General features: G+C 39.7%; 1 protein-coding gene across 1 annotated transcript; it reads right to left on the bottom strand.

Annotated features, from left to right (window-relative positions):
- Nucleotides 1–3,055: 3,055 nt before the first annotated feature.
- Nucleotides 3,056–12,921, bottom strand: LOC133460588 (cytochrome P450 27C1). Its single transcript, XM_061741237.1, has 9 exons — nt 12,498–12,921; nt 11,404–11,594; nt 8,757–8,956; nt 8,402–8,611; nt 7,624–7,787; nt 5,574–5,740; nt 5,245–5,323; nt 4,825–5,028; nt 3,056–4,320 (listed from the first exon to the last, which is right to left on the bottom strand). Exons 1-9 carry the CDS (start codon nt 12,786–12,788, stop codon nt 4,201–4,203), a joined length of 1,626 nt encoding a protein of 541 aa, XP_061597221.1. The 5' UTR covers nt 12,789–12,921; the 3' UTR covers nt 3,056–4,200.
- Nucleotides 12,922–13,399: the final 478 nt, after the last annotated feature.

Raw genomic sequence — 13,399 nt, 5'->3', positions numbered from 1 at the left:
AAACGAAATTATTTCATCCACAGATATTGGTTTTCAAATAGCACTCCACTGTTTTAATTTTCTTTTAATTATAGGATATGATATGATATGAATACTTTATTGCAGACTCAAAAGGTTCCATATAAAATACATAAAAATTACAGGTCACATTAAAATAGATGCAAACATCCAATGTTTCCATAGTCCAGATGTGTGTACCTTGTATCACTCTATTTGATGTTAGTGAGTGCAGTTATTAGACAATTTTCTGACTCAAGGAGTCGACACATAAATTTAAACATAAGATTCCTCAGCACAGCATGGAAGGTGGAGACATAACAATTAACAAATAAAGTGCTTGCACTTGTCCATCTTGGAAGCTTAAGGGGGATCCTGAACGCATCATTATATGCTACCTGCACCTTCTTTAGCTTGGCTTTGGTGGTATAATTACACTAAAGGTGAGCTGTGTAAAGAGGTGTACAATAGGCTCTGAATAGATTTACCTTAACATCAGCGGTGGTGGATTTCCACAGGTGTAATAAATCCCCCCCGACACCGGTGAACATCCAGGGAAAGGACATTGAGATGGTGACATCTTATAAGTACCTGGGTGTTCACCTCAACAATAAACTGGACTGGACTACTAATACCTCTGCACTCCACAAAAAAGGTCAGAGCAGACTCTATCTGCTCAGGAGACTGAGGGCTTTTGGTGTGCAGGAAACACTCCTGAAAACCTTTTATGACACTGTGGTGGCATCAGCCATTTTTTACGGAGTGGTCTGCTGGGGCAGCAACATCACAGCTGCAGACAGAAGGAGGCTGGACAAAAACATCAAAAGGGCCGGCTCTGTCGTGGGTTGCTCTCTGGACACAGTGCAGGTGGTGGGTGAGAGGAGGATGATGGCTAAGCTGTCATGGATGATGGAGAAGGACTCCCACCCCATGAAGGACCTTCAGAGCGCTGGAGAGCTCTTTCAGCGACAGGCTCCTTCACCCTAGGTGTGTGAAGGAGCGCTCCAGAAGGTCCTTCCTCCCTGCAGCTGTGAGACTACACAACCAGCACTGCTCACAGTAGACCACATACACAACAACCTGACAATAAATGTACATACTGGAAAATAATGTGCAATATCATTCACTGCAACGTGCAATATGTATACCCATCTGTAAATATCCGTCTGTTATTTTTTATATACCAGTATTTCTTATTATTTATTTTTCTTATTATTATAATTATTGTATATACCAGTTTACTGTTTATAGTGTGTTGTTATTACTATTTCTATTGATGCCTCTTGTTTTTGCACTATCCCCTTTGCTGCTGTAAACTGCAAATTTCCCCTCTGTGGGACTATTAAAGGATTATCTTATCTTATCTTATCTTATCTTATCTTAGCTGTGCACATATGGAATCTACGGCCTGAGCATAGAGCTTACAGCACTGACACATCATCATAACAAAGATCCTCATTTATGATGTGACCCAAATACCGTACTCTCTTAACAACATGTAAGGTGTTGTCAGACAGTAAGAATGGGGGAAACTTTTGTTTCTGATCCTCCTTAGCTTTAACAATAAGAATAACACTTTTCTTAAGGTTAAACACAATGTCATAGACAATGTCCATAGCTAGAGCACACTTTAAGCAGTTGCTGTAGCCCAGCACTGTATGGAGACATGATGACCAGGTCATCCGCATATATGAGATGATTAATAAGACTATCACCTATCATACATCTGGTCTTGCACTGACTAAGCTTCATGGAAAGATTATCCATGTAAATATTGAAGAGGACTGGTGACAAAATGCCAAAATGCAACCCTGTCTCACCCCATTAGTTACATGAAAAGGTGCAGATATACTACTGCCCTCATCTGACTTGCATGGTCTGTTGTGTGTACCAGAACTGCTGGATCCTTATCAGGTAAATGAGACACCATGCTCTTGAAGTTTGGAAAACAGTTTACCATGGTATACCCTATCAAACGCTTTTGACGCATCTAGGTAGCACATAAACATGGTGGAATTCTGCCGTCAGTATTTACTAATAATTTCTTTTAATGCATATACACACTGATCTGTCCCAAGCTTGCTTTTAAAACCAAACTGGTTGTCCGTTCAAAAAGTCATTAAAACATATACAAACTAAACAAGTCTTATGTGTTAATGAAAGTTTAACTACTTTAATTCCACATTAATTCTCTGATTTTGCACTTCTTTTGTCCTTTTTGTTTTTACTGTTTATCACCTTACTTTCTGGTTGATTGTATTGCTGTTATTTATATGTAATATATGCTTGGTAATTTTGGTTATATATTGACCTTAATATTTAGAAGTCTAATGCTGGATTTTGTCATTTAAATGGAGATTGAGATTTAGGTAAAACCTAAATATGGCTCATGGTTTCCATGAGTCCCAGGTATGTTTCATTTTTATACCAGTTGTCACCACTTTGAAGTCACATTACATCCCCTCATTTCACATTGTTTGGTATATCGGGTCATTACATATATTTTCAGTCTTGCTTTACATTTTTTTGTAAAGTTTCATTGTCTCTTTGCAGTCATTTTGCATTTCTGTAGGTGTTCTGTTTGTGGTTATTTTTAAGTTTGAGTCTGGTTTTTTTCCACATCTCCGAGATTAATTTTATATTTATGGAATTAAAAGAGTCTGGTTGTTTTTAGCTCTCGTCTGTTACAGATTCTAATCTACCCACAACAACTAATATTTCCCTAACAGTTGTTTTCTGTCATTATTCTGGATTTGTAGCGCTTATAACACATTTTGTTGAGCAAGTAGACTTAAGCTCTTTCACAGCTACATTGACATCAAGGAGATGGGAATGTGAGGCAAAGTCCACCAACAATCAAAGCTTTCTTGTTGGCTTTGCATGATTAAGTAAGCATTGACATTTTGATGATACACCCTGGGTTTTTCCCCTTAAACCTTCTGAAGGTTGTTGTGGGTCAAACTGTAACACAGAAGAAAATGCCCCAAGCAGTTTTGGCAGTGTGCCTTTAGTAAGATATTAAATAGCAAGTCAGACCTCCATAGTCATAATACAAAAATGCAATATAATTAAATCATGTTTATTGTTTTCAGTTTCACTGAAACTACAGAGAAAAGGGTACAGATAAAAAGTGTAGATACAAAATCTTATAAAAAAAAAAGTGTTCCATCTTCCTTCACTTCAACCACTGATCCTTCAAACAACATGTCTTTTTCTTTGCTACCAACTGTTCATTGACAGGCATTTGCCATTTGAAAATAAACCATAATGTAACCAGTACATTGGTAGAATCATTTTCCACAAGCAATATGAAAACCAAAAATACAAAACACATTCATTCTATCATCCAAATTCATACAGTACATGTGAAAAAACAAGTGAAAAAGATACACGTTTAATTAGTTCAGATATTTTACTTTGAGCAATTTGATGATTATAACTCATGTCTATCTGACACAATGATCAAACTGATGCTTAATTTAATTAAAAAAAAATAAAAGTACTACAATATCAAGTTGCATTAAAATAATTGTTTAGTTGTGGTTTTTTGACTCAGATGCAGAAAAGACCTGTATTTAGTATGTTATGCATATAACGTACAGTGATGAAAGTATTGCAATGCCTCATCCTGAATCTGAAGGACAAAAAGTTTTCTGTGCCATAGAAAATTGACCTGCAAAGATATTTTGGTTTGGAGTAGAGACAATCAGTGGTTTTTCACTGATTAAAAGCTTCTGAGAGCCCAGATGCTGGTAGTTAATTTTCACTACATTCACAACTGCCATGCAATATTCTGCATATTGACTTTTGAAACGAGGATAATGTATGAATGCAGTATGTGTTACACATTATATATATAAACACACACACCGGTATATATATAAATAGAGAGAGTAATGTGTGGTAAGAGGATACAAGAGGTATTAGATGTATGCAAGAGGTAACAGTAAACTAAAAGAGAAACCTCAAAGTTAAAATAGTATAGATTCAAAATAGTGTTTACAGCTTTCATTATATACAGTTTTTGTGACTTCTTAACAAACAGATAAGACAGATTTCTTGTCTGAGTAAAACCTCAGCTTGGCATCTAAAATGAAACACTGGAAGGTGTACTAAAAGCAGTGTATTTAAGCACTCTCAATAATGGAATCAGCACATTGAGAAAACATTCAGCACAGTAGAATGTTTGGAGAAAGGCTGTGTTTAGTTTTCCCTGTCGACGAACTGCAGGTTGATGGAATCAGCAGGACAGAGAAGGCCATGAGTTTTGGCCTTGACATCAGCGGTGAGAGGAGACACTTCAATGCGAAACTTCTGAATGAGCTGCGGAAGGAGCAAAAAACACACAATACGCGTCACATTTCCTAATACAGAAGCCAAATTGTCTGCCCACTTATGTTAACAAATTCAAGAACACAGGAATTCTGAGAGCTGGATGTTTTAGGAGAAGTGGAGTGTGAGATAAGCTGTGAGGGTTCTCAGGATGTTGTGGAGAGGTTAAGGGAAACTGGAATTTCTATACTTCCTACTCAAACCTATGCGTTTATGTAAACCTTAATGTCTAGACATTATGACATAGTATTGAAAGACCATGTGGCCAAAAAGGATATGTTTGGTATTCTGTTTATTGAGGCAACAAAAGTTTGTAATGTGAAGTTGGATCTGTGTAATAAAAAGTAACAGTCTCGTGTGCTGAGAAAACATGTACAGTATTACACTCGTTCAGTCATTCACATTTAGGAAATGAGTAATACTTTTTAAAAGACACATTCCAAGACTATTTTGTTATTAATACGAGTGTTTGGTAAGAGTGGATCAATCCCTTACCCGTGCGAGAGCAAGATGCAGCTCCAGCTCTGCTATTCTCCTGCCAATGCAGCTCCTTATCCCGTAGCCAAAGGGAATCGAGCCAAAGTTGTCCACACGATCTGAGGTGTCTTTCCGTACCCAGCGATGAGGTTGGAAATCTGGGGCATCTGCAAAATTCTCTTCATCCATAGATGTGGAGTAGTGACACAGGGCTAACTGAGTCTTTGAGAGGAAAAAAAAACAAAAAAAAAAACTAAGTTGCATAATGGAAACAGCTGGATTCTTGTACATGCATTCATATACAAAGAGGAGTTGAAAGATGGATGAAGTAATGCAGGATCACATAACATCTGGTGTCAGTGAATTGTTTTCAGCTGCCTTTCATAGAAACGTCTGCGTTCAGCACATACACACTTGAAGGGCCTCTTTCCGACTTACCCCTTTGGGGATGAAATATCCACCGACCACCAAGTCATCCTGGGTAATCCGTCCGTTGCCTGGGAGAACCGGAAAAAGCCTGATCCCAGGGTGGGACACACAAAGACTGTCTTATTCAACAGAACTATACAGTGTGCTCAGCTTTTCAAAAACACTTATTCTAAGATAACGAGAGGATGGAAGACTAAGAAAAGGAAGATATTCATGTAAACATAATGGAAAGAATGAAACACTAATGTAGGATGTTCCAGATGAGTTGTTATAACAATGCGAGTGAGGGAAAAAAATAAAAATAAAAAAGTCAGTTTGAACATGTATGCAGTACATACCTGAGTGTCTCTTTGACGAGTCCTCTGATAAGAGGCAGACGAGGGACATCGTTGGCTGTGGGGACTGCTCCCGGCTCCAGTGTTTCTGTGACTTCAGTGTAGATTTGCTGCTGTATGTGAGGGTGTCGTGCTAACAGATAGCTGGCCCAAGACAGGGTAAAGGATGTCTGGAACAAAAAGAAAATCCAAAAAGAAAAATCTTAAATTTGCTCATCTGTTTCATCTTGGAAAGAAATGTTGCCATTTTTCCTATCTTGAGGCTTGTCCAACAGGTCTAACTTAGCAGATATAAGATTTCTGAAATATTCCGCAAGAAGGGGGCTAAGAAGGAGAAAAGCTAATCACACACACACTTCAGTAGCTACACTGTCACCCTTTAGCCTTCATATTACATCACTCACCATCCTCATCCATCTGTGCCTTGAATTAATGAACTCCTTTGTGTCACACCAATTAGCATTACAGTAAAGGAGATTCTGTCAAACTAAATTAGAACACTTAAAATAGCCTTATTTAATCATGAGTGGAAATTACATGACAAAACCTTTCAACATCACATGATCTTTCTGCAAACACTCCCCAGCATTCTGGTGCTTCCCTTTCCTCAGACAGAACTAAACGTTTTGCATTTACTTATCTCTCCCAGCTCCCTTTGCGTGATTCACATTTCAATGACATTTGCATTTGAATGGAGATGACCAGATAGATATGAAAATGATTTCCACATCTGCTCCAAAGTTGACTGAGTGCACTGTCCCAGCCTCATCCTGCCCCCACACCATAACTTACTCCTTTCCCTTTCCCTGGCCTATCTTTTCATCCAGCCCCCTCACTTTTCCCCTTGTGACGCACAGATATCAGAGGGACAGCCTTGTTTGAGTATACATGCCAAACGTAAAGGACCTCAGAGGCAAGAACAAGGTCTTTAAATGGATTACCATAGATATAAAAAAATAGCAGTCTTATTTGTCTGTCACAACATCCATTTCACTGCTGCATCGTCCTTGTTTGAACTCCTTTACGCTATCCCCATGCAGCCTTCTTACGCCTAAAAAAAAAACCCAGTTGGCACCGACTCTGGCCTCAGTCAGTGCCAGAGGGGGATCATGTGATAAAAGCTCACCCAAACCCGCTAATAAAAAGCCTAGAACTCCCCTCAAGACCCAGACACCCAGCCCACACCCCCACCCCTCTTCTCATTTTGCCAATTCCCAGCTTCCCAACCCCCCCATTATCTCACTTTGGCCCAAGTCTGTACTATAAATCTAGCTGCGGCTAACATGTCCTGACAGCTCCTGTGCGCGCAGAGTAAAGGCAATTACACCACAGGGTCAGGTAATGGCAAAGTCTACCCCCTGTCAGGAAAGGGGGGGATTTAACAAAAACACACACCCTTTTATCCTGTGGCTCCCAAGCTGAATGCAAGACTCTTCCCCCACCATTTTCATTAATCTGACAGTACCCAAAACAAATTAAGCCACCGCTATGAACATGTTGGACAATCAAGATCTCAAAAACGGAATTTGCTGAGCACTTACTGTAAACATCTTTAATTTGCACTCCCTCTGAGTGAGTCACATGTTTGATGTGTTACAGCGAAACTAAAAAAAAAAAAAAAAAAAAAAAAAAACTTTTGTTGTTCACCAGTCTCCCTGCTCCTTTACTAGTTTCCATTTATAGGTACATAATTTAAATCTGCAATTATTACTATTCCTCAAAACAAATATGTGAGTCTTAACTAAGTTCTAATGTGTAAACATACAGACAGATGTCTCGCATAAGAAAAAAAGAAAAAAATTCGAACAAAAGACCCCCTTTGTAGATCAAACAGACAAGAGACAAATGAGGAGAAACTGGATCAGAGTGAGAACAAGTTTGTCAGTGGGGTACTGTGTAACCTCCTAATTCATTGCTGTGACCTGACGCTGGCACAGCTACACAGGCTCAGATGTGGCGCCAGAAACTCAACACCGACATGCAGACGGAGGCACAGAAATGCATGAGTACGTGCAAACTTCCGCATAAATACACAAAAAAGACAAAAACACACCGTGTCAACCCCAGCCAGGAGCATCTCTGTAACGTTGGCATAAATCTCCTCCAGGTTCATCTCCCTTGTAACAAGCATGTGCGTGAGGAGTCCACCCTTCACATTCTCTCCCCGCTCCGTCTGAGCTTTGATCTGGGAGAACCTCTTATCAACATGATCGATACCTGGTATTAGAAAAAGGTAAAAGATGGGGGAAGAGAAATAGATGAAAGACATTTTTAAAATAAATAAAAATGAATAGAAAAGAGACTGTTTAAGAAAGGAACCTCATACTCCTACAACCACAGTGTGGGGAGATTTATATGCAAATCATCATTTTCCATTGATGTCAGGCTACTAATCAGATTGACTTCACTCGACTTAAATTTTACTGATATCTGTATTTAGAAAAAAATTTAAATTCCAAAAAGACATCTTTTGTTTGGACATCTTAAGCGCCTTTATAAATCGCTCATTGAGCTCAGGAAAACATAGGATGCAATACTTTTAGAAAAAGGATAAAATACTTTATCTTTCAAAAGCCACTATTTTTCTTTAACCTTTATGGTAACGCAGATAAAACAGGAAAACTTTAAAGGTTATTTTTTATTTTTAAAGGATTTATTGTGAGTCTCTGCCACTTTCTTGTTGGAAGTATTGAATTTCTGGAATAATCTTCTATTGTTAAAGTACTCTAATTAGAGCATGCAAACACCTCCTACAGCCTACAGCTGTAAAAAGTGCAAAGTGTTTCTACGCACGCCTCATGACCATCTACCATTTGTTGTAAATCACTTACTGAATTTGAATAGACCATCCCAGGAGTGACAGAATTCCTCCCATGGTTTGGGAAAAACGGGCCGGAGCCACTTGGGGATTGCACCAGCATACATGGTTGTCTTGAAGGAGCTGAACATGAGGTGCAGAGCATGAATGTAGTCTTGAGTTTCTTGAGGAACTTCCTTTTCTAAACATCCCAGTCTACATTCATACAAAATAGCAGCCACAGCTGAGAAAACAAAAGGAGAGAAAGCGTTGGAATCTCTTGCTTTGAACAGATGGGAAGTAAGAAGTGCTTCATTGACGTTTTTCTCCCCCCCGCGATATTGTCACCATGTCATTCTTTAACAAACCTCAGAAACATCACGACTAACCTTCCATGGCATATTTGAAGAACAGATCATTCACATTGAGGACAGTCTTTCCATCAGGCTGTTCTGCACGCAAACCTCGCACCCTCTTGACCAGGTCATCCACGACATAGTTTACATCATCAGAGAAGAACGCTACATCACGGGGGCGCATGACCAGTTGTCTAAGCACACTCCGCATCTTGAGCCAGTCTTCTCCCTCACTGCAAAACAGAAAAAGTGACATTTTAGCATTTCCTCTGTGGTGTCCCGTGTTCATAAAACTCCTAAACACTCCACCACCTATGCCATTTCAATACCTGAGCCAACAACACTCGGGGGAAGAACATTCATCTGCGTATGCTGTTTGTTAATTTAAGCTTAGCATTAAACACAATTATACCCCTGGCACCTGGTGAGCAAACTAGCACCCCCGCCCCCTGCATGACGGAAGACAGGACCCTGCAAAGAGTGGTGAGAACTGTGGAAAAGATTATTGGGAATTCTCTCCATCCGGAACAAAGGAAACATATGGCGTCTGACACAAGCAAAAGGCATCAATGACCCCACCCACCCCCATGATGGACAGTTGTCTCTGCTGGAATTTGGCAGGAGATATATGATAACCTCAGGAGCCGGGTACTGTAATAGTTTTATCCCCAAAGCTATCAGACTGTTGAACTACAATAATAACCAAACAAAATAAAAACCCCACACGCCTCCATGACCCTGTTCATGCATATTCATCCTGAACTATACAATAAGTTGGGGGCATATTGCTATAGCGGTATTATTTTAAACAATTTAAATATACCATTTGATTTACTTTCAATGTTCAAAGGGTAGCCTGTCTGCATCAGTGCACATTGTTCTGTGAACTAATAGTGTATATTGTAAAATACATTCATCTATGTATTCACTACTGTCACCAATAATGATGAATCCAGCACTGTCTTATACACACAGTTTACAAAACATTTCTCTTTTCTCAAAACATTTTATACTTTGTTAAAAATAAATAACAATGATTCTGAGTCTCCTTCGGCAGATATTGTGTTTTGGCCAAGTGTTGGACATCTTTTGTAAGTCTAAAATTCAAAAAAACTCATTGTCTCCAAAATAAAAAAGGTGAAGCTGGCTTCCACCATAACCCTCCAGCCATTTCACTGTAAGACTGTAGGCAGAGCTGATACAAATACTCAAACACCCTCTTGCATGACAAGTTGGCCTTTCATGCCCACACTGACCTCATATGCAAAAAAAGGACAACTACAATCTTAACAGACAATCTTAACAGACAAGGTCTTAAAAACAAAAAAAAAAAAAAAATTATTTATTATTTATGTTGGTCAGACAAGTATATGCACAGACTTCTGACACTGGATTTAGTATGAGATTAGTCGCAAGAAGGGTAAAGGCCAATTAAGTAGCGTAATCTCCAGTCTTTTGCTCCCTTGCCATCTGGGATAATGAATACTTTAGTAAAGCAGGGCAAGTCTGTAATATACTTACGTGACCTGTGCTGTGTGTGGAGCCACAAACGAGAGCAGCATTATAAAGATCATGTTTATTGGCAATGAAGGCTGTTTGACGTATTTCTGAAACCATCTAATATACTTATGTGGATTGTGCTAAGCCACACAAGACAAGCATTATATTGATCCATACACTGTATGAAACAATGGACAAAGCATTTGGCCAGGTGACCCATTTGTTTGCGAAGACTGGTTTTGAAGCCAGTTTTTCTTCGTGCACCCATGTTGCTCAGCAAGCGAGAAACGAGAGCACACCCACTGCTATGTCGGTCAAAGTTAGTTTCGCTCCCAACTCCTTCAGCCGAAATATCTAAAGAGCTGCCAACAGACATTTACAGTGGCGTTTAGCTTTTAACATGTTGAAGAAGAAAAAAAAAAAAAAAAAAAAAAAAAAAATCACCACCCTCAGAGTTGACATGCGTGTGAAAAACAATTGGGACCAAAATGTTGTGTGTGTGTTTTTTTTTTTTTATTTATTAAATCAGATTGTAAATGTAAAACGGTTGGAGATTTTAACATGGGAGTCAATGGAGATTGACTTGATTTTACAACCTCTATCTGTAAGTTGAGGAACAACAAGTAATCTTAGTTCAGTATGGGCCTCAATGCCTTAGAGATGGTTGGCGCTTCTATTGATCACGACGTGTAATATATATATATATATATATATATATAATATATTATATTATATATTGACATATTGTTGTATTGCAACAGCCAGAACTACAGATAGGGCAAACATATAAGTGATGCAAAACAGTGTCTACTGAAGCTTAAGGGCAACAGTTCCATCACAAGGCCTACGCATATTGAGAAAGGGCCACGAACTTGAAATCACGTGTCTGATGTGTAGGGTTTCCGTAAGCTCCAGGTCAATTTCTTATGACTGTATGCGTTTCAATTCTGCAAGGTCGTTATCGGAGCTCTTTTACAGGTTTTCTGATTAAATCTGTGTTTGTTGTGAAACAAACAAGACCCTATGAGAACATTGGAGATAAGCCAAAGCAATCCAATTCAGTCCGTTCCAATCCAATCACTCTGTCATGTAATGACATACTGTGAAGATAAAGCGATTATACCATCAAGCCTAAACATGACATGACATTGTTAGGATACAGTGATCAACGATGACTTACGCCGAGATGAGACCGGTGGCATGCCCTCTCATGTCCCGGTACTCTTTCCAGGATTCCATGTTTGCTCTCTGTGGGGCCACGCCTTCGGCCCGCAATACCTCAGCCACCATGTCACGATCAGCGACCGAGACAACCAGCTGGGGTCCAAAGCGAGACTTGAAGATTTTTCCATACTTCTTCCTGTGCTCCATCTATAAATCAGAAAAAGACTTTAAAAGTACAGTGAAATTGCACATTTCTTGACTTTGCTATAAAAGCTTCTTCCAGCAGTGGCAAAAGTTTGCTATAATCAAAAACACCTTATATTTTGAATTTAACAATTTCAAAATAATATAGTTACAGCTGTAGCACAGCATTTACAGTTATAATAAAAATAATAATAATGTTACAGAAAGACTTTGCAATCAATTAGTCTTCTATGTGAAAGGGGGCATTGAATGTGTAACTGGTCATAATGTTGGTGAACAAAGCCAAATATATGTTTTTGTGTTTGTCATCAGTAAAAGTCATGCCATACATGTGATTTTAAAAATTTCATAGAGTCCGTAAAGTGGGTGCCAATTGTTATTTCTAAAAAAATGCAAGACACACTGAACAAATGAAGATGCTCTCTGAGCACTGAGATACAAGTCTTGCATCAAATAGGAGTGGCTTCGATCAAGGATAAATGTAAGCGCTCATGTTTTAGTACCAAAAATGAACTTAATTGAAAAGAATTAGCCGGAAAAGAAATTACTTTTGCTCGTGAGAGGTGGAAGAAAAGGTGTTATCGCGTTGACTGAAAGTTTAAAATTAGGAAAATTTGAAGACGTTAAATCTTCGAGTACAAAGTCTATAACCAAGGCGCTCTCTGGTAAGATTAAATGATATATATAATGAATTAAATACGTTTCATATTTCCTGTCTGTTGCAAAACCCATCCTTGGAGGGGAGAGTTGGCACTTCTGGTGCGTCTTTACGCAACATTCTGTGCCATTACGCATATATGTGAAGAAAACGGTGACTATTTACCATTAATGGAAACCCAAATGTGGAGCTTTATCTGTGAAGCACAGAGGGATATGAATGAAGAAAGAAAAAAAAAATGTGAATACCTGAATTTCATGGATTCTACCGAAGCCGTCTCGAAGAAAGAACTCGACCAAGTTGGAAACGGTGCTGGGCCCCGGCATCTCCTTCAGGGACTTGAGCCTGCTCTTGTCGACGACATCTGCCGGCGGGATGATTGTGTGGGACAAGGTCTCGTCCTCGGTGGCGGGGATCTGCAGAGCCTCGTTGGTCGCTGACTTGTGCAGGGAGCGCAGCACGTAGAAGCGCTGGCCGCTCAGCAGACCGGCCTGCAGCCCCTTCCCCCAGGAGCTGGTCAGGAAACTCAGGCTTGCCATCGCAGTCTAAAGTACTCTTCTATGTTTTCCCCAGGTAAGAGAAGTGTGCGATCAGGTCTTTTCTGCAACAATCTATGAGCGCAGAGAGAAGACTCACAATTTCATCTTCCTTGTGCACGTGTAAACTGAGACGGACGGGGACGCTTTTAAATAGCGGCGAGTACAACCTCCGTGGACGGGGATTGGACGATCCCTGCCCGGGAAGGCAGGGACATGTGCTGGATTCATGTGTGGGCCCCCCCCCTAAAAACATCCGAGTCTTCTCTGCCGGTGCAAAATGGTTGCAGTGCAACGTGCGGAAACAAAGTTATATCACGAGACAAACACACACACACACACACACACACACACACACACACACACACACACACACACACACACACACACACACACACACACACACACACACACACACACTACTACACACACACACACACACACACACACACACACACACACACACACTAATACATATACACACACACACACACACTAATATACACACACTAATACACACACACACACTAATAAACACACACTAATATACACACACACACACACACACACACAGTAGGAGCGAAAAAAAACGTCACATGCAGCCATTTAAGGTT

Source organism: Cololabis saira, chromosome 2, assembly GCF_033807715.1.
Source record: "Cololabis saira isolate AMF1-May2022 chromosome 2, fColSai1.1, whole genome shotgun sequence".
NCBI lineage: Eukaryota > Metazoa > Chordata > Actinopteri > Beloniformes > Belonidae > Cololabis > Cololabis saira.
The sequence above is the reverse complement of the archived record's forward strand: the minus strand, read 5'-3'. Positions and strand labels throughout refer to the sequence as shown.

Bases quoted from the DNA above. Each gene is read 5' to 3' on its own strand.
- LOC133460588 (XM_061741237.1), bottom strand. From the start codon at position 12,788: ATGGCAAGCCTGAGTTTCCTGACCAGCTCCTGGGGGAAGGGGCTGCAG. The intron at 8,612-8,756 runs GTTAGTCGTGAT...TTGTTTTCTCAG, and splicing joins CTTCAAATATGCCATGGAAG to CTGTGGCTGCTATTTTGTAT. The intron at 5,029-5,244 runs GTAAGTCGGAAA...TTCCTCTCAAAG, and splicing joins GATATTTCATCCCCAAAGGG to ACTCAGTTAGCCCTGTGTCA.